This window comes from Mastigoproctus giganteus, chromosome 5 (assembly GCF_048544385.1).
Source record: "Mastigoproctus giganteus isolate SK-2022 chromosome 5, ASM4854438v1, whole genome shotgun sequence".
In the NCBI taxonomy this organism is placed as follows: domain Eukaryota; kingdom Metazoa; phylum Arthropoda; class Arachnida; order Uropygi; family Thelyphonidae; genus Mastigoproctus; species Mastigoproctus giganteus.
Window position 1 is genome coordinate 237,418,491 of NC_143579.1, and position 20,487 is coordinate 237,438,977.

Genomic DNA, 20,487 nt, shown 5'->3' on the forward strand with positions numbered 1-20,487 from the left:
AGAATGTTTTAATGTTTAGTTTTCCTTATGAAGAAAAGAAAAATATGTGGAGTAAATTATTAATATTAAATAATACTAAATTAGAAAAGGTCATCCTGTATCAAGTGAAGTTAACTTACGCTGAATATAAAATTCGTGTGTTGTGTATTATTTATTTATTTTATTTTAATTTTTTGTTGTGTACTTTTAGGAGATTACCGTGTAGGTATTAAATTCAATGACCAGCACATCCCAGACAGTCCATACAGTGTATACATTCTGCCACAAATGGGAGACACAGCCAAGATTGAACTTGGAATTGTTCCAGAAACAGGTCTACAAGTAAACAAACCAGTTGCTTTTCCCATTCACATGAATGGAGCCAAAGGTAATTTAGATGGCAAAGTTGTTGCCCCATCAGGTGCAGAAGATGACTGCTTCATTGCCCCAATGGATGATGGTTTGTATATATGTTAAATAATAGTCATAGGTGTGAAATGTGTTTGTAGATAAGCTATATTAATTGTTTAACTTAGCCACCAAAATAATATTGAATATTTTTTATTAGTTAGCAATTTGAAATCCTATCCATAGATTTGCTAATGATAGCACATTGCATTCCACCTTGTTTGAGAAATCTTGCCCTGCACAAACAGATTAAACTTCTTGAATATCCACTACTAATTCTCTAAATGCTGACTCCAGGTAATTCTCCAGTGGGACGAATAATTTAGTTGATTTCAATCTTTTTAAAATTCAGTCCCGTCTTATATCCCACAAAAAGGATTCTTCTGCTCCTATGCTTATCTTTGATGACACTCAGATTTCTAGACAAGATTGCATATCTTTATTAGGAATTATCCTGACTTCTAACCTCTGTTGGCAATAACCACATCACAAATATTGTTTCCTCTGCATCTAAAAAATTAGGTTTTCTTTTTTGCTCTCAGCTACTTTTCTTCCAAACAGATGATCACTCCATAAAAATCTAAAATCTGCCCTATCATGTAATATTGTTCCCACATCTGGGACATTAACCCCCAAAACCTCCTATCAGGCTTCTAGATTCCATTCAAAAGAGGACAGTTAGGTTAATTAATGACTCATCTTTAATAAAATCTGTCCACTCTCTGTCTCATAGATGTTCTGTTTCTGCTGCATACCTTTTCAATAGGTACTGTTCTTCTGAATTGGCTTCTTTAATTCCCACTCTCTCTTCAAAACCAGTTTGAACACATGCCACAAACAATCAGCGTCCATTTACTGGCCAATTTCAAACTCACAGGGGCGCCTCCATAGCCAGGTGGGAAGGAGCAGCAGTGCATAGCACACGCTTCTTGATTAGACTTGGGGTTCGAGCCTGTCACCACCAAATATGGAGGATGCGGAAAGGTCAGGGAATGACCACCGCATATCCCGGCGCAATATGGCCTTAGTTGCTAATGCTCCTAAAAACCAAATAACAAACAAACAAACTCACAGAACCGACTTTTCTTCTTTCTCATTTATTCCTTCAGTTTCTGTTTTCTGGAACAACCTCCCTTTATATGTATTTCCTGAAAATTACAATCTATAGAAATCCAAGTCTAATGCCAGCAAGTATCTTCTTTCATCTTTTCAACCTTCAACCCATGTACGGTACTAAGTACTATAAGTTCTAATACCTCTCATGCTTGGATTTTCATTAAAGAAAAAACTTTTACTTGCAACATGTATATAAAATAAATAAAGTGTTTATATTCTGTAACATCCAGAATATAAGCAGTTTATTTAAAGATAGAGAATACAAGAACATACCCATATTTTGTGGTACATGCGAATTCAGATGTGTGACATGAATTTGAGGTATTGCTCAAAACATCAAAGGCAGATATTGCTGGGATATCAGAGATGTGGGGTCACACAGATATAAGGAATGCAGAACTGGAATTTAGGGAGTAAAATGTGTACAGAAAGGACAGACAGGATAGGAAGGGAGGAGGGGTTATGCTATTAGTTAAGAAACACATAAAATCCAAGGAAGTGAAGCCAGTCAACATTGCTGGACAGTGCAGTGTCGAGTCAGTTTGGTGTGACATAAGCATTGGGAGATCAAAATTGAGAGTAAGAATATGCTATAGGCCTAATAACTGGGCCTAATGACTAAATATTGTGCAAGGCTCAAGGGGGTAGAATTTTTTTCAGCCTGGTCTGTACTTGTTAACAGAAGGGACTGCTTCTACAGGGATGGGATACACTTAAATAGAAAGGGTGCAAGAATATTTGCTGATGCTATCAAGGCAGTGTTAGGTGGGTCGGAAAACTGCTAGCTTGGGGGGGGGGGGATACAAGGACTAACAGATTAACAGTAGCCACTGGCAGAGGTGAAAGTGATTCTTACACTGCTTCTATTGGAATGAGCAGAAGCCTGGAAAACAAGATGCAAGGTATTTCAGAGACTGCTGGGAGTCATTGCGGTACAAGTAAACACATGGGTTGTGTTAGGGTGACTAAGAAAAAGAACAAGTGCATGTATACTTATAAAAGCAAATCATTTGTTACAAGCCCAGGCTCAAGATTAACTTGCCATTCTGCTAAGGCATGTTACTTTGCTTGGTACTATAGTGCTACATAGAATCCAGCAGGCAATCATAAAAAAGGCTATCTGTGTATTAACTTTTCTGTAAGTCAATTACATGAATTCTTTAAAAAAAAAAAAAAAAAACCCTTAATTTTAGTATTTACTAAATTATCTTAAAGAATAAGAATAGTGGTACATAGAATCTAACAGGCAAGTCATAAACAAGGCCATCTCTTATTACTTTTTCCATGAGTTGCATTACATGAATTCTTAAAATTAATAAAAAAAAAAAAACTTAATTAGTACTGTATTTACTAAAGTGTTGGTGACCACAACAGCTCCTCTGGGAGCTATATGACTGGAAGAAGGATTTACTAAATTAACTAATTCTGATAACCATTCTCACTTCTTTAGACTAATTATCTCTATGATGAATTCAAAATGTCAGCTAAAATTGGTGCAAATTGTTGGAATTTTTTTTTTATAGTCAAAATGTTTCCTTCACTTTGATAAAAAAATATTTGCCCAAACTATGTGGAGTGAATTGTTTTAGTTTCACAACTTAGAATACTTTCTTGCTAACAGATAGCTGTCTACAGTATGTACATTGATATGTAATTGTTTTTGTTTTCATCTTTTCACAGATCAGTGGGCCCTAAGGTTTATTCCTAAGGAGAATGGTATTCATCAAATACATATTCGTTGTAATGGTATTCACATACCCCAGAGTCCATTCAGAATTAGAATTGGTCAGGATGATGCAGATCCTGCTGCTGTTCATGCATATGGCAATGGTTTAAAGGAGGCTAAAACAGGCAAGTAAACAACTGTTTTGCAAAGTGAGAAAGCGAGATAAACAATCTTATTTTCTTTTTTGTTAATATTTTGTTAAAGATTTTCTATAAGAGTTCAGAAGCAGTTGCTTGCATTAGATTCTTATAAACATAACTAATTGATAATCCATAGGATCTTACCCTAGGAGTAAGATTCTGAGTTCCAAATGTGAAAATGCCCAAGACAACATACTTCAGAGTGACTTAAGTAGTTTTAAGCTTTTTTTTTTTTTACATTATTATTGCTAATTTCTTACAGGTTAGGCCAATAGTTTCAGTTTTGTACATTGCTATGAGCAAACTACATTTGCTGTGAATCTATGAATGCATCTGTTCGTGTTGTGAAGGCAGTTTACTATGGATTCCACTAGCATTGCACTATGTACACTAATTAAAAAGTACTCTCGGATAAATATGTTGCTATTTATTTTAAAATGTTTGCTATTTATGCTGATATTAATATTCTTTTCCATAGGATTGGTTCTTTTTATTAAAAGTGCATGGTGCATACCATGGAAACTCGTGATGAATTGCCTCTACAATATGAGATTGATGCATTCATAGCAACTTTTGTTTTCTCAATGCTACATAAAACCTGAGACTATTGCCCCAACCTCTACCAGTAATGTGAGGCAGCTTCTATAGTTCGAGGCTTTTAATCTTAAATATTTACTTGATTTTTAATTTAACTTTTAAGAATCATAAATTAAATCACTTAAAAGCATGTCAGACATTTAGATTTCTCAGTATTATTTTTAAAGGAGCAGAGATTGTTACTGGTGATAAACTTTTTACAGGTACAAAGATGGACTTTATAGTGGATACATGTAATGCTGGAGCAGGTACATTAGCTGTTACTATTGATGGTCCTTCCAAGGTAGCAATGGATTGCACAGAGGTAGAAGAAGGGTACAAAGTTCGTTATACACCTCTTGCACCAGGTGATTATTTTGCTACAGTAAAATATAATGGCTATCACATCGTTGGAAGTCCTTTCAAAGTAACCTGTGCAGGTAAGCTAATTGTTAAATATAATCCTGTTAATGTTATGTATAGTACTTTCAGCTTCTCTTTATATATGCTCATAATGAAATTGCCAAGATTTGCCTTCTTATTTTTTAGATAGTATGAATCAGAGCTGTAATACTCGATACATTCTACGTTGATAATAATATTTGTAAAATAATAAGAGGAGTTTACCTCAATATAGTACAGTCTGTCCTCGTATAGCACGATAGTTGCGTTCCTAGAAACCCTCGTGCAATGCAAAATCGTGCAATATAAACAACAGCCCCTATGGGAAAAGTAGGGTTAGGTGCCGACCACCCAAGATTGAACACACATTTGGAACCAAAACATTACCAAACACAATAAATAATCGGGTAATTTTAATCGTTATAAAATACGTAAGTATTTTATAACGATTAAAATACGTAATAAAAATAATATTATATTATAATAAAGTATTTTTAGTATTTTTTAATACTAAAAAAGTATTTTTTACGGATAAAATACGTATTTTATTCGTAAAAAATTTATTATATTAAATAAAATACATTAATTATAATAAAATACTTACGTATTTTATAATACGTAAGTATAAATTATAATACGTAAGTCGTAATAAAATATTGCTAATGCTTTTGCTTCTATCGTAAGCAAACTTGCTTTTTGTTTGATTTTCTATCCAAAGAGATGACAGCCGTTCCATCTCTTCCAATTCTTTGTGTCTTAATCTAATGGATTTTAATTACACTTTGAGTTGTTCCCGCTATGAAAGTTGTTTTTATTTTCTCTGCATTCTTTGTAATTCTCCGCGTTGCCTCATTTAGGTCTGTAGCACGTGCAATATCACATGGTCTTTCATTTCGCTCAAAGTGTTTCACAATTTCATATTTTTTCTCTATCGACAGAAGCGGACTGGCCATAAGCCTTACGGGGGAAACCACGGTGGGCCGGAGGCCGGTGTGATTTTGGCCATAAACCGTAGTATGAGGCCACCATAAATTTTCCCGGGTAAGAATTTTTGACCCAGTCCGCCTCTGTTTATCGATATTGCTTCTTTTTTTTTTTCTCTCTGAATCTGCAGTGTCTTAGCCAGGACGCTTCCTTTTCACACCTTTTAAGTATTTTACTCATTTTTAGGGAATAAAGCACAATTACAAAACAAGGAGGCACGCTTGATACACATAAACAAAGCTGCGCGCGTATAGCAACTGAATAAACAACACCGTAAAGGCCGAGATACACTATTAACACCTCACATTTTACTAAAGCACATTTCTGGGAGTTACTACCATAAAACAATAAAAACAATTTCCAGTTGCGTTTCTGCTAGTGGAATCTGTTATAAACTGGTAGTAAACTCCATCTAATTGCATTTGCGATTATATCGATAGCTGCAATTGTGTTGGTTTTTACGTTATTATGGTGAAATGTGTTTCCCCTTCACTGATATAAAACACATAAATACATTTTCAGAATCTTCTTCGTTCCTATCGTATTGCGTTCAGTTGGGGTGATTTCGTATTCGACTGCCATTTCTTGTAAACACAAAGGCAAATCGTGTATAAGCGAATTCGGTTCGTGTTATATAAGATATCGTTCCCCTATTTATAAATCGTGTATGATCGAATTCGTGTAATGCAAACACGTGTTATACGAGGACCGACTGTATGTAGAACACTTCCATATGATACCCTCCAGAAATTAAAACGGAAAAAAACGAAAAAAATCGACAACTTACCGGTACATTAATTACTGGTATATTTTACTCTAATGTACCGGTAAGTTGTCGGTTTTTTTTGGTTTTTTTCCATTTTAATTTCTGGAGGGTATCATACGGAAGTGTTCTACGTACTATATTGAGGTAAACTCCTCTTATTATTTTACAAACTTCTTATTTTTAATACAAGCTTGGTTTTTTTTTTTTTTTCCTGTCTGTATATGTGCCTTACATATAAAGTTGTTCATGAAGTAAAGAATAAAATACAGCAGCCCCCTGCTTTGTGATATTAATCTATTCCAGAGACACCATTGTATTGTGAAAATATCGTAATGTGAATCCAATAACATATTGTTTTTTGATAATTCGTTCCAAGACCTTGGAAGCTGAAATTTTCACTATATAACTAAGCTATTTATCTCTCTAAAAGGTGATTTTTATAATTGAAATTGTACATATTAAAAAAAATTGATATAAAACTAATATATTAATTAAAGCACAACACAAAAAATCACTTAAATTAAAGGATGCAAAATCAAAACACACGGCCAACACGTTTACAACTGGACCATGTGGTCCAGTTGGAGACAATTGTAATCAGCTGCTTTATAGAATAAAATTTTAAGAAACTAATTCAAGTTATTAAAATGTACTGCACTTTCATCGTTATCATATGTTCGGTTATAAGAATCAGTTTTGAATGCCTTTGTGATATTTTTCTAAAGCACATTTCTGGAGATCACTACCATAAAACAGTAAAAACAATTTGCAGTTTCTAGTTTATTGGGCTTTTCTGTTAGTGCAATATATTATAAACAGGTAGTAAAGTCGATCTTATTGCATTTGTGATAATACTGATAGCTGGAATTCTGTAGGTATTTATGTTATTATGGTAAAATGTGTTTCCCCTTTACAGAAGTCTTCAATCATATAAAAAACATAAATTCTTCTTCTTCAATGTGCTGTCTCTTTGCAGAGGTTGGCTGTCATCTTTGCAATGGACGTATGTGAGATAGAAGCTCTAAACAAGCCCTTGTTACTCTGATCAAACCACTCTCTGAGGTTTTCCACCAAAATTTCCTTCTTTTCCCTCGACTTCTTTTTCCATTGACCTTGCTCTGGATTATCATTTGCAACATCTTATATTTGTTATTCCTCATCATATGTCCTATATAGCACGACATGGGGGGTATGCACACAACAGTTTCTAGGCATAAGAAACATAACCAAAAGAATTGCAACAAATCGTTTTGGAAAAACAAAAAGATTGTATTTCCTTTCTTCAATGTGTATTGCATCTACTAACACAAAATCAAGGAAATTCATCTATCGGAAGCCACACTGGAAAGGGAAAAAACTGGTAACATTGCAATGCGTATTTAATAAAAGAAAAGTTTGCTTTACTGTAATTGTTTTTAGGGAACAATATCAATACAGCACATTTTCGGGATGTATATTTTTTCTTCAAATGAAATTTCTATTGATAGCCACGTTATAAACTTCGAAAACTGGTTTCAAAGGAACTTCACATGAACATTTGTAAAATCAAAAAGTAGCAGTGACGTAACCAGGATTTTTTTTTTTTTTTCTCAGACATTCGCAAAAAAAAGTGCAACTTCCTAATGCTAACCTACCTGTTATTTTTGTTTTTAAATAAGAGGTGCCTGAATGTCTGTATTACAAAAACATTATATTAAATGTGTAAATAATAACAACAAACTATTTTATAAATGATTATTTTATTAATATATTTAGTACATTTTTTTATTGGTTACATATATTTGTTACATATGATAAATTGAATAAAATATAAGCAGTACCTATACAGTTACAAAAATAGCATGTGAAACAAAATGAACTCTAAAAATAATACATAAACGATGAATTATAGATATAAGTTAATAATTTTAAAAACATTGTACAACTTAAGTATTTATTCAATGTATATTGTGGTATTATTTTTCTAAAAATGTGCCACAATACCAGATTTTGGTATTAGGAGGGTACAGTGTACCTGCTGACCCTACCCCTGGCTATGCCACTGAACAGTAGTAATCCATTATAGCATGGAAAGTAATCCATTACAGTGTGGGTAGTGGAGAATGTTTTCTGCTTCAAATGAATGGAAGGTACTTGTCAGTATTCCAACTGGAAATAATGTCAAATGGCATAAAGACAGTAACAAATAGGTGTTTTATTATGAAAAGTCCCTTGTGGTAAAATCAAACAGGTAATTATCCTTTACGTTACTGAAAGTCAGGGCCGGCGCTAGGGGTGCACAAGTGAAGCACTTTCTACAGGTGCCACACCGTTAATAAAATATGCTTTACATTTAACATTCGATATCACATTCCTACTTTCTCTTTACCCCAAATACAAAATATATTTTCTTACTTATTGTACTGTTAGGTTTTCACTATCTACAATTATACAAATATACCACAGCGATAGGTACAGTCGGTGCTTTTGTTGAGTGGTACACAATGGTTCGGTGTATGGGGTACCTTTATTAACAGGGACATGTGACATTTGGATGCAGTACATTTCAAAATTTTTAATATTCAGTAAATTTTTTTCACGTGTTTACCCACTATTCAAATAAGCTTGTAGTTATTTAACTAAATTTGCATTTTTAGAATTTTAAATTACTCAATTACAAATCTGTTTAATGAACTTCTTTATAGCTAATTTTTCTATTTAGCAAAATTTTTTGAATTCCCCTTGGTAATACATTTAAAATAATTTCTGTTGAGTGAAGAAAATTTTCATATAATGAACGGATCAGGAGAGATTTAAGGGTATATACTGTTCGCACTTCTGGCCTTCAGGCGACTTAGGCAATTAGTGCTGCTGCTAAACATGAATTAAGAGAGCTAAAGGGATTACCATTCTACAACTTAGTGGTACTCGTAAAACTTATCTGACCATCTGTCCCACATACCGAGAAATTGTGCTGGTAAACAGTGAGTAGATCAAGGGATATTCCCAAATTCTCTAACAAGACTGTTACTGTAAGTGCCCTGTTAGAGAATTAGGAGAGAGTGATTTAGAGAATTAGGAGAAAGAAACTATCCGTTGAAAAGCGGTTGTAGGTTTTACTAGAGGTGTCCATCTTTAATGACATCACAATTACTTTGGTGGCGCAAGGTGGAATTCAAAAATTTTTCCATACTGCAAATAAGTGATGAATACTTGAAGACTTCATAAGTGAAATGAAAAAAGAATGGACTGTCCTCAAAATGGTATGTTATCTGAATTGAGAACTTTATTATTAGTAAAGATCTGTGCACATTGGTATTGTTTCTTTAGTATTCAAATAAAACTCTTTCATTCATTAAAACTGTGTTTGAAATGAAGATTTTAGAATTTTAACCAGAATAATAAGAACATAATTACAGCTTGGAAATGACAGTGTTTACTTTATAATTTTCAGACGTAGGTAATTATTTTCAAACTTTAACTACAGTCGGGAAATTTCTCGAAATTTAATTTATCCTTAGAATTTAAAAATTCATCTCACTGAAATTAATTTCAAAACTTTATATAATTTCACCTAATATTCCCATTTAGGGTACCTGCCCATAGACCTCAGTTTGAATCCCACCAAATAATTATTTTTATGAAAAAACATTTTCTGCCATCCAGTAGCAAAATTTAAAAAAATAAATAAATAATAATAACGGAGTCCAACCTGCACAAAGGATTATGGGAAGCACCTAACCGTGCCCCCCCCCGGTGGTGAAAACACACTGGGGTCCAGGAGAGGCGTCACGTAATCGATGATGCCATCCACACAAAAGGATCATTGGAGGCAGGTAGCACCACCTGGCAGCGGCTACAATTAAAATTGGTTCAAATCACCAGTAACCCTATTTTCTTTTAGTAAGCGGGTTGTTAAATTTACCAGCACACCCTTGGTTACAGGTAACCTGTTTGTAGGTTACCGACGACTTTTAATTTATTTTACTCTTGAATTTGCTGACTCATTGCCTAATTTGCCAGTGTGTCATAAAAAAAATCATAAGCCAAATCAAATTACTACCAACTGTGCGGAACCTGAACTATCATTGTTATCCTGAAATTAGATACATATTGTTTTGCCCTTAACATTATCCGACAAAAATAAATAAATAAAATTATGCCTATCCTTCTCTAATTGTTTGGTGTTGGTACTCTTGATTTACCTTGTATGTGTGTTACTAACAATGCATGGGGATGCTGTGGTAGCATTTATAATGACACTTTCATTTTGTTGTTTTGGGAAGGAATGTAGTATTTGCATAAAACACAACAGCCATGGTGTAAACTATCTGTATGTTGCAAATGCAGATAATAACAATGGTAAGAATTTGAAAAATTTTGAATGGACATAGACATGTTGTGTCTTATGTAGAGAAGCTTATGAACATTAGTTCAACTTCACCATGCAAAACTGTAAAATAGTTTAAAATCTGTGTAGTGTCTTGAATATTGTGAATGTGCTTTAGCATGATAATGTAGCCGAATCATACGTATCATTTAAACTTTTTTGCAGGTAATGCAGTAGCTGATGTGGGATCAGCTGAAACTTCACAAGTTGTCGTGGAGACAGTAACAAAACAAGCTAAACAGCGAGCTGATCACTTGCCTCGTTTCCATTCAGATCCATCAAAAGTGACTAGCAAAGGAATGGGTTTAAAGCGTGCTTATCTACATAAACAGAATCAGTTTACTGTTAACTGTTGTGATGCAGGTAATTGGAATTTATTCTGTTTAATTTGAAATACTTTTTATTTATTTTATAAAAGTGCATATAAAATGTACATGCTTTTAGGTAAACACTGAAATTCTGGTGATCTTGAATGTATCCAGGTATTTAATATTAGTACCAATAGTGACAGTATGATGCAAGAGAGCAAGCTAATTCAGTATCATCTGAAAAAAAAAAAATAATGCTGCCTGCCTTATTAGTATTAATAGTGGCAAAATGATGCAAGAAAGCAAGCTTATACGGCATCAAAAAAATAAAAAAATATAAAAACAATGCATCATATCATCTGTCCATCTCCTAACACTTTTTCTAGTCCTTCCTTGAATCTGATTAAACTATCCACTTCCACCAGATGACAGTTCATTCCAGCAATCAACCACCTGCTGGCTGAAGGCAAATTTCTGCAAAAGGCAGGGCACCATCAGCAATACTCAATCAATTCCAAGCCCTAAACACCTCAGTGAGATCTCCATTCAAGTGCCTAATCTCCAGATGGTGTAATTTGCAGAACTGAAGCCAGTAAAGAGTGCCCTTACCTTTCCTGGTAAGGGCACTCTTTTGTTCCCCTACTAATCTCATTAATCATCTCTGTACCCATTCAAACAAATCCACATTCTTTCTGAAATGAGGCTGCCAGACCTATATGCAGTATTCTAGATGTGGCCTGATCATTGCTTTATACAATGGAATAGTCATCTCCTTATCCCTGCTAGCAAAATTCCTGTATATCATTGACAAAACCCATGAGGTGTCCTGGCAACCTTTCTGCACTGATCTGAGAATTTCTTGTTTATCATTGACAGAATCCCCTGGAGCTGTCCTGGCAGCCTGTCTACACTAATCAGAGAAATTTGTACCTAACTGCACAATTATCCAGTTGGTTTTTTGGGATTACTGCTATCCATATGCAGTACCTTACATTTATCAGTGTTAAACTTCAACTGCCATTTCTCTGTCATTAACCACCCTTTGTATCATCTGCAATGCAAACTTGGACATTAAGCCTGATATGCCTTCATGGTATCATTGATAAATATAGAAAGCAACAGTGGGTCCAGCACTGAACCCTGTGGGACTCCATTAATAACATTAGTCCACAAAGAGCAGTATCCATTGATAACTACTCAATCATCCCTACATCCAGTAACTTGCCCTTAATGCCACAGTGTTCCAATTCATACAGCAGTCTTTTATGGGAACAGTTTAAAGCTTTTCTGAAGTCTAAGTATACAATGTCAAAATTTATTTTTTGCATGCAGTTCCTTTGTTAGTGCATCATAATATCCAATCAGATTGGTTAGACAAGATCACCTCCTTAGGAAATCCATGCTGTGAATAACTGCATTCCTTTCTAGATAGTTCCGCATGAATTCATCAATGTTTAATTTACTCAACTTGTTTAAAGCTTTAAATGCTTCAGTTGGGTCTCCTTGCTGGTGCCAAGTTTGCCAACACTGCAATTTATATAAATGAAGTCTTTCTTGGTAAGATGTATCTGTTTGTGTGTTTGACTTATCTTGTTTGCTTTCCTCTGCATGTTCTAAAAAGTGCTGTACCATATTGCATATAAGCATAATGGCACAGCACCCAGTGTGTTGCAATGCATGCAGTTGATCATTCTTAAGAGGTCAATATATGAGTAATGTAAAAGTAAAGACATGAAATGAACTGATCATTCTGTTGGCACACTGATTGAACTCTGAGCTATTAGCATCAATGATTTGTTTTTGTTTACTGCTTGATACGCATTTTTATTTGTTTTTTTGCTTATGTTGAGGTTAGTTTATGTACATAGAATAAACTTTCGAGAAAATTGTTTTGTTCTGATTTACAGTGCTCAGCCCAAAAGTTAAGTGTTCACTTTTAGTTATGAATTCTATAATTTTACTTTTCAACCATTATTTATAAATTTTCAGAATGTCATTGCTCAATGGTGTCAAAATTTATGGCACATTGAATGGGCCTCTCAAATATAGACCACAATAAATGTGCTAAAATGATTTTTTTTTTTGCCAAGTAAATGGGGTACATTAAATTGTACCCTCTTTAGCTACAGAAGCCCTTGTATCAAAAACCTCAACTCACCAACCCAAATAAATTTGTGAATACTCATAAAATATCACTCTTCTAATATTGAAAAAATTGGCACATGTTCTGTACTCTAAACATAAGCAGATGCACCTGACATTGGCTTTTAAGCATATATCATAAGCAAACTTATCTGCAAAAAGATCCAAACTTTCCAACCACTTCCTAGTTCGTTTCACAAATATAGGTGGTCTTGGTTCTAATTTCAATGATGTCCATTTCCACTTAGTCTGCCGAACCCTGTGAACTTTTTCTGACAGAATCTCAGTTATCAGTTGATTCACTCACTCCTCATTCAGTTCCCCAATTATTCGCTGTATGATTCCTTTCGCCTCAAAGGTGGTACTTGTGCATATGTCTGTTTCGATATTCCCTGTCAGAGACTGTAATTTTGGATCTTCTCTGGCTTAAAATCTTTCTACCTCATTGTGTCAAATTCATCTGTTGTCTCTACCGTTCTCTGAGCCCCACTAATCATTTGGAACTCTGACTTCCTCTCTCTCCAACTTGACTATCTCCAGTCCAACTTTCCTAACAGTGAGGTAATTTTCCTTGGCGATTTTAATGTTCACAACTCCAGCTGGCTTCAATTTTCTAGTCACACAGACCCAGTTGGTTGAGATGCTGCAGAATACCAGACAATCCTAACCATACAGCCAACATGCTTGATCTTTTTCTCACAAACAACCCTTCTAAGTACATGGTTGAAGTGAGTGGTCCTTTAGGCACCTCAGATCACAACTTGGTGATTGTCTCTTCTCCAATGGAGCCTTTATCTCATGGCTATTCCCAACCTCATGTTGTTTGGCATTACAAGAATGCAAAATGGAATGACCCGTGAGATTTTCCTTCTTCTTTTCCTTGGTCGAATTACTGTTTCAACACTTCTGATTGCAGCATTTGATCAGATCGTGTTAGTGAAATTATTCTTGTAGGAATGGAATCCTTTATTCCCCACTCCACCTTAAAATTTCAACCTTTATCTAAACCATAGTTTTCGATAAATGTGCTAAGGCTGTTCAAGAGAAGAATGTTGCATATCATAATTGGCTTGTTTCCAACTCTTCAGTTTCGTTTTCTGCCTACACCAAAGCTTGCAACAATTGTAAAGCAGTTATTAATCAGTCCGAACTCTATTTTGAACAGGCTGAGTAGAAAACTTGCTTCTTGCCCTAATGGTAGCCAAGCATTCTGGTCCCTTGCCAAAGCTATTGGCCAATTGGAAATTTGCTCATATCCAGCCATCCTAAAAATGGTGACAAATCCCTCCCATCCAATTATCGTAAAAAAAGTTTAGTGAAACACAAGCAGTTGCTCTTGACATCTCAAAGGCTTTTGATCGTATTTGGCATAAAGGTCTTCTAAACAAGCTTCCATCTTATTGTTTCCCAACTGAGTTTTCTCTGCTCACTGAAGGTGATGGCAAATGGCTCTCTGACTTCTATCTCTCTCTCTCAAGCACATTATAAATATTGCTTTTCTTTCAAACAGCTGTTCATTCTGTACAAATCACAAATGCCCTACCATAAATGGGCGGTGACCCCAAAAACTCTCTCAGGCTTCTAGACTCCATTCAGAAGAGAGCAGTTAGGTTAATTAATGACTCATGTCTAACAGTCTCTCCACTCTGTCTCATAGACGTTCTGTTTCTGCTGCATGCCTTTTCTACAGATACTTCCATGAACACTGTTCTTCTGAATTGGCTTCTATAATTTCCACCCTCTCTTTCAAAACAGTCCATACATGTGCAGCCAACGTCCAACTTGTGAAACTCACAGAACCAACTTTTCATTTTCCTCGTTTATTCATTCATATTCCGTTTTCTGGAACAACCTTCCTTCATATGTATTTCTTGAAAATTAGTCTACAGAAGTTCAAGTCTGTCAACAAATATCTCCTTTCATCTTTTCAACCTCCAACCCATGCATGGTACTAAATATTATAGGTTCTAATACTTCTCATGTTTGGGGTTTTCATAAAATATATATATATATATATTTTAATTCAGTAGGTCTGTAATTTTAAAAAAGTACATATCTGCATATTTAAAAAATGACGCATATAACCAAAAATCAAAGAATTGGCAGATATGTGTGTGTTTGTTTCATCTCATGAGTAAAAGTTTGATAATCAAACCTTGTGCTCATGAGATATAAAAATTAAATTTACAGATATTAATATTCTTTTTCTACTGACTTTATTAAGATGAACATTAATATTTTAAATCTTTCAAATTTGTTAATTATTCCAATTATTTAATTGAGATAAAACACTAAAGTATTCATGCTTTCTCTCTTTCAGGTAATAATGTATTATATGTTGCTGTGTATGGTCCTAAAGGTCCTTCTGATGAAGTGTACGTTAAGCACATGGGTCGCAATTTGTATCAAGTCAACTATGCCATAAGAGAAAGAGGAGACCACATCGTTATAGTGAAATGGGGAGAAGACAACATCCCAGGCAGTCCTTTTAAAGTGGAAGTATCGTGAGCATGACATCTGTGTGGGGAGGATGGGGGGGTTAGTTTGGACTGTTCTCATCCATCCATCATAGTTTTTGTTAGCTTATCTGTGAATGATAGTAAAAGTCTGCTTGCCTGATGGTTTCATATGGGTATTATTGCTCTAGCAATTTTAAAGGGCCTTTTTGTGCATGTTTCTCAATGCATAAATATTTAAAATGAGCACACCAAACGTAAAACTGAAATTCAATGTTAGAAACTTCCTGTGTGGCCAAATATTAAAAAATTAGCATCGACAGTGTGGATGATTTACCTTTTAAACCTTTATTTTATTAAAATTATGTTAATTTATGCCTGCATAACCTCACAAATACAGTTTTACTTTCCCCCAAAGAAAAAAAAATTCTTCACTCTGTTTAACTCTTCCTCCATCCCCGCATCTTGTGGACCTTGATGCATTTCCTCTGTGTGTACAGTTAAAATTGATGCAGGATATTAATTCTGAGTTTTGTGCCATTTAGTGCTCCACTGAAGCACAGAAGAGGTTGACCTGCTCGTTGCTATGTGGTGTGAGCTGTATAAAAAAAAAAAAAAAAAAAAAAATCTTGGATCTGAAGTTACTCTGGGGGGGCAAAAAAGAGTAATATAATCATACTCATCGATTTTTACACTATTTACTCTGTTGGTGTTACACGTTGACAGCAACATATATTATAGTTTCTTCGTATTTATTTTTGCTGTAACTGAAAGTTTTTTATGAAAATACAATGCATGAAATGCATTTTTGTTTTATAAATCTATCAGTCATGTTTTTGGAGTATATAAAATTGTTTCCAGATGCAAATGAAGTGCCTTATATGTACTGCAACATAACTTCAAACCCACATACAATAATGTCACCAAATTTTTGCCAAGATTTGTCTGTTTATATATGTAACATTAACTGTTATCACTCATCCAGGGGTTCAGATTTTTATTTTTGAAAATCAGTACTGGATATACTTGGGACTTAATAAAGTTGTATTAAAAATTTGTTTCTGTTGTTCTTTAACTATTTTGACACATAACTAGCCAAAATGGCTTTCCATGATTTTAGCACTTAAAAATCCATTTTTCAGATAGCTTTTCTCCTAATAAACTCTGCCATCTCAATTTGTTACATTTTCCCCTTTATTTTAACATTACCTCCAATTTAAAAATATATATACATCTGAAAAATAACATAAGCTTTTTTCATATTTTATATATAAAAAAGCTCTCCTTATTGCTAAATTTGGAGAGCTTTTTTATTGCTAAATTTTGTGCCATTTTTTTTTTTTTTTTTTTTTAATAAAAATTTTATTTCAGTACAGCCAGGCCTCACATAATGCAAGTTCGATTAACACATTTTTCAGTTACCACTGTTTGTGAAAATTATATCACTTTACACGATGCAAATTTCCACTGAACACGATCTTTTTTTATGTGATAGTTGAAAAATATTTGAATCACGTGCTAAGCTTACTGCGTATTGGACAGGCAATAAACAAGCATTTGCCTGCTGCCCACCTCAGTGTGTTCCACCAACCATTGAATCTGATGCATTATTTGTTTGTTTGTCTCCCGCTAATAAAGTCATGTGAGACAAAAAAAAATTAATTTTTAAGCAAGCCAGATGAAAATGTTACCGCAAAGGAGATAATGGTAAAAGAACTAGATGAAATCTTTCGTATCACAGAGAACCTCAATCAAAAGGTTTGAGGTTCTCTGCGATATTTATTTTGCCAGGGCCTAGAGAAGACTGTTGTCAGTTATGGAAAATTGATTTTTTAAAAAAAAGAAAGCCTATTTCTGTAACAGATAATTTCTTAATTGTGTATTTTATGCAATAAACATATAGTTAAAAAGTTTTTTAAAAGGTATTTTTAAAATTCTCTGTGGACATTCCTGAAGGTCATGGACCAATTATAATTTTTCCTATTGATTATTATATTCGATTAACACATTTGTGCGATGCGCTCACGGGATGAATTAATTGTGTTAATCGAGGCCAGCCTGTACTTTGTTAAAATAATTTCTGTGGGTTCATTAGAAAATGATAGCCTGGTTTCAAAAAATTAATTGAAAAAACCTTTTTTTGTGCTCAAGGTAGCAGTTTTTAATTTATAAATACAAATTCTGTTTGTCAACACTCCAGATTTTTTATTATAATGAGGTTTAATGATTTTTATCCAGAAGACATGTCAAAACCAAATCTCCCGAGGAAATTTTACTAAGAGCAGCATAGTAAAATACATAGTAAAACAAACAATTCAACTGAATTGGCCACTTCAGTGGTTTCTTTAAAGAGAAATTTCCAATATATAAAACTGGTTGAGTATATTATGTATAATTTCATATCTGGTTTGTTTGAATGTAATGTGATATATATACCGTATTTCCTCACGTATAAGACGCACCTTAATTTTGGGGCCCGAAATTCGAAAAAAAATGTATTACATAAAGTTATTGAACTCAAGTTTTATTCATCATAAAATTCATACAACTCATCATTGTCAAAATCCATTAGCTTGTCCTCATCTGTGTCTGATGACGAAACACTGTCTTCATATATTGCCTCATCCTCAGTTCCATCTATGGCATTTCAAATGCCACACTTCTTAAATGACTTGACACAATCTCAATCTTGATATTATCCCAGGATCTTTTCACCCAGGTACAAACTTCTCCTATAGTTGGTTTCTTCACTCTTCCTGCTGGTGTCAAATTGTCCCCAGAAGACTTCATCCATTGGTTCAATTCGTCTCTCATGGCAGCTTTGAAATGTTTGTTAATGCTGACATCAAGTGGTTGGGGGCTGGGATGTCAAGCCTCTAGGTATGATGGCAAGTTTTGTTTTTTGCTCTGCAGCAATCTTCTTTGTATTTTTTGTTGTGTGCGCCCTGAACTGATCAAGCACCAAAAGGGCAAGTTTGCATAAGAGCCCACCTGGTCTCCTGCTCCAAACTTTCTCAAATCAGATCTTCATCCCATCCTGATCCATCCAACCCTTGTCATGAACGTGGACAATCACTCCTCGAGGAATGTCTTCTTTTGGCATTGTTTTGCGTTTAAAAATCAGCATAGGAGGCAGCTTGGTTCTGTTGGCACAAGCTAGAACAACTGTATAATGGCTCTTTTCATGTCCACTTGTCTTCACAGTTACAGTTTTCACCCCCTTCTTATCAACAGTTCTGTTACTTTGGACATCAAATTGAAAGGGGACTTCATCCATATTTGCAATCTGTCCTAACTCAAACTGATGTGTTTCCGACATTGAATGACAAAACGATGAAATTCGAGGACCTTATGCTCATAGCTTTCAGGCATCTTTTGGGCAAGTCTGGTGGGGGTGCTTAGGCCATTCTGTTTCATGAACCTGAAGCACCAATCGTGTCGTCCTTTGAAATCAGTAACTTCTTTTTCATCAGCAATTCTTCTTGCCTCATGCTGAACCATCTTTGTGGACACAGGAATTCCAATTGCCCTTTGCTCTTCAATTCCCTCTCTAAATCAGGCCATTTTGCTGACTTGCCTCTAATGGCCTTCTTCTGCCGTGGCGTTTTCAGTAGGGTTTCTTCTGCCCGTAGCCAGTCTCGGATTGTTTTCTCAGTTGGAGGAGGACCAAAGTTACATTCAGCAGCACGATTTCCATTCACTTTTGCAAACTGGATCACTTTTAACTTGAATTCAGCATTGTACGAAAATCTTTTCTGAGCCATTTCTGGGCAGAACGTGCAAAACGTAACCTAATATACCGGTAACAAGTGCGAAACAATGAGCGCAAAGACAACAAGTGCGGGAAATGCAAGTAAAAAAATCTAAAACCATTGTATAAGATGCACCCAGTTTTTGAACCCCAAATTTTTTGAAAAAAGGTGTCTTATACATGGGGAAATACGCTACTTAAACCTCAGATGGTCACATGTCTAACAGATGCTACTTTTTTTAATTTAAATTTTTCTATTTTTTGTTCAGTTACCAGAATTTGGTAATAAAATCAAATTCTCCCACATTTCCCCATTAATACTCTCAAAATGGTGATACACTATTTTTTGTTTTCATTCTGATTTACTTGAGTTAGGAGAGGTTAATTGCGTTTGGTGCCAGCAGATACCATGCGAACAAATATTTTTTTAGGAATTAGCAGAAGTGGACAAACAATGCTCATCTGGTAACTAATTCATTCCCCGCCTGCCCTGGATGTGACAGATGAATTGCAAGTAACATATTTGCACAGTATATTACAATTTTGCTCTTTTTACTGCTGTGTGCATTTTTCTGAAAATTGCTTTCTTTTTTCCTTTGAAGATGATTTTCTGGATGAAAAGCTTAAAACTGAGCGAGGGGGAAGAGGCTAAATTTTGAACAATGAAAAGTGGGATAAATTATGCAAAAACTAATTAATAAAATCTCTTTTCAGTTCAGCTAAAAAGTAAATTTTTATAAAAAATAAAATGTTTGTCTGGCGTCATGCAAATAGCTATTCCATTTAGGGGTGTTGAAGGTTAAAATGTTGACCATAAATGACCATCAACTAACAGCTATATATGTTATTGCTTAAATCAATTATGGTTAATGTTTACAAGCAGTAATGTTAATTATGCAAGGCGCAGTCTAAGCAGTTCTCTTGATATAAGTGTCATGTGACCAGAAGGTGCAGTGCTAGGGTTTCGGCACACCTAGGCAGAAATGTATTTGGCACCCTTGAGATCCTTTTATTAAATATTATAATAAAAATTTTGAATTTCTGCACCCCCAGGCATTAACATCCCCATGCCCTGTTTCCCAGGCTGTGTTTCACCAGCCCTGGTGACCAGCTTGTGAAACTTTAGTCAGTTCTCTCAACATACCTGTAGTATGCAGCTAGTGGAAAAATGGCATTCATTGTAATGCCACTTCCCTATCTTCACATGTGTAGAAGAGGGACCCATATTCTCTGACTCCTGGTTGCCGAGATCTGAGAAAAGCACCGCATACCACCATTGATGTCATGTGACCAGATTGCGAAGGCAAGGAGCAGTCTTGTCAGTTCTCTCGGTACATATATCACGTGATCAGTTAAAAGGAGCG

General features: G+C 34.8%; 1 protein-coding gene across 4 annotated transcripts in view; it reads left to right on the forward strand.

The window, feature by feature from the left end:
* LOC150086308 (filamin-A-like) overlaps positions 1 to 16,428 on the forward strand; it is a 470,984-nt gene extending 454,556 nt beyond the window's left edge. For all 4 annotated transcript variants that reach the window (XM_090374465.1, XM_090374466.1, XM_090374467.1 and 1 more), the window contains 5 exons: positions 191 to 439; positions 3,184 to 3,354; positions 4,170 to 4,385; positions 10,632 to 10,829; positions 15,237 to 16,428. In XM_090374465.1, the coding sequence (XP_090230591.1) occupies positions 191 to 439; positions 3,184 to 3,354; positions 4,170 to 4,385; positions 10,632 to 10,829; positions 15,237 to 15,424 (1,022 nt within the window). In that variant the 3' untranslated portion in view covers positions 15,425 to 16,428. The remainder of the gene's footprint in view (positions 1 to 190; positions 440 to 3,183; positions 3,355 to 4,169; positions 4,386 to 10,631; positions 10,830 to 15,236) is intronic.
* Positions 16,429 to 20,487: the final 4,059 nt, after the last annotated feature.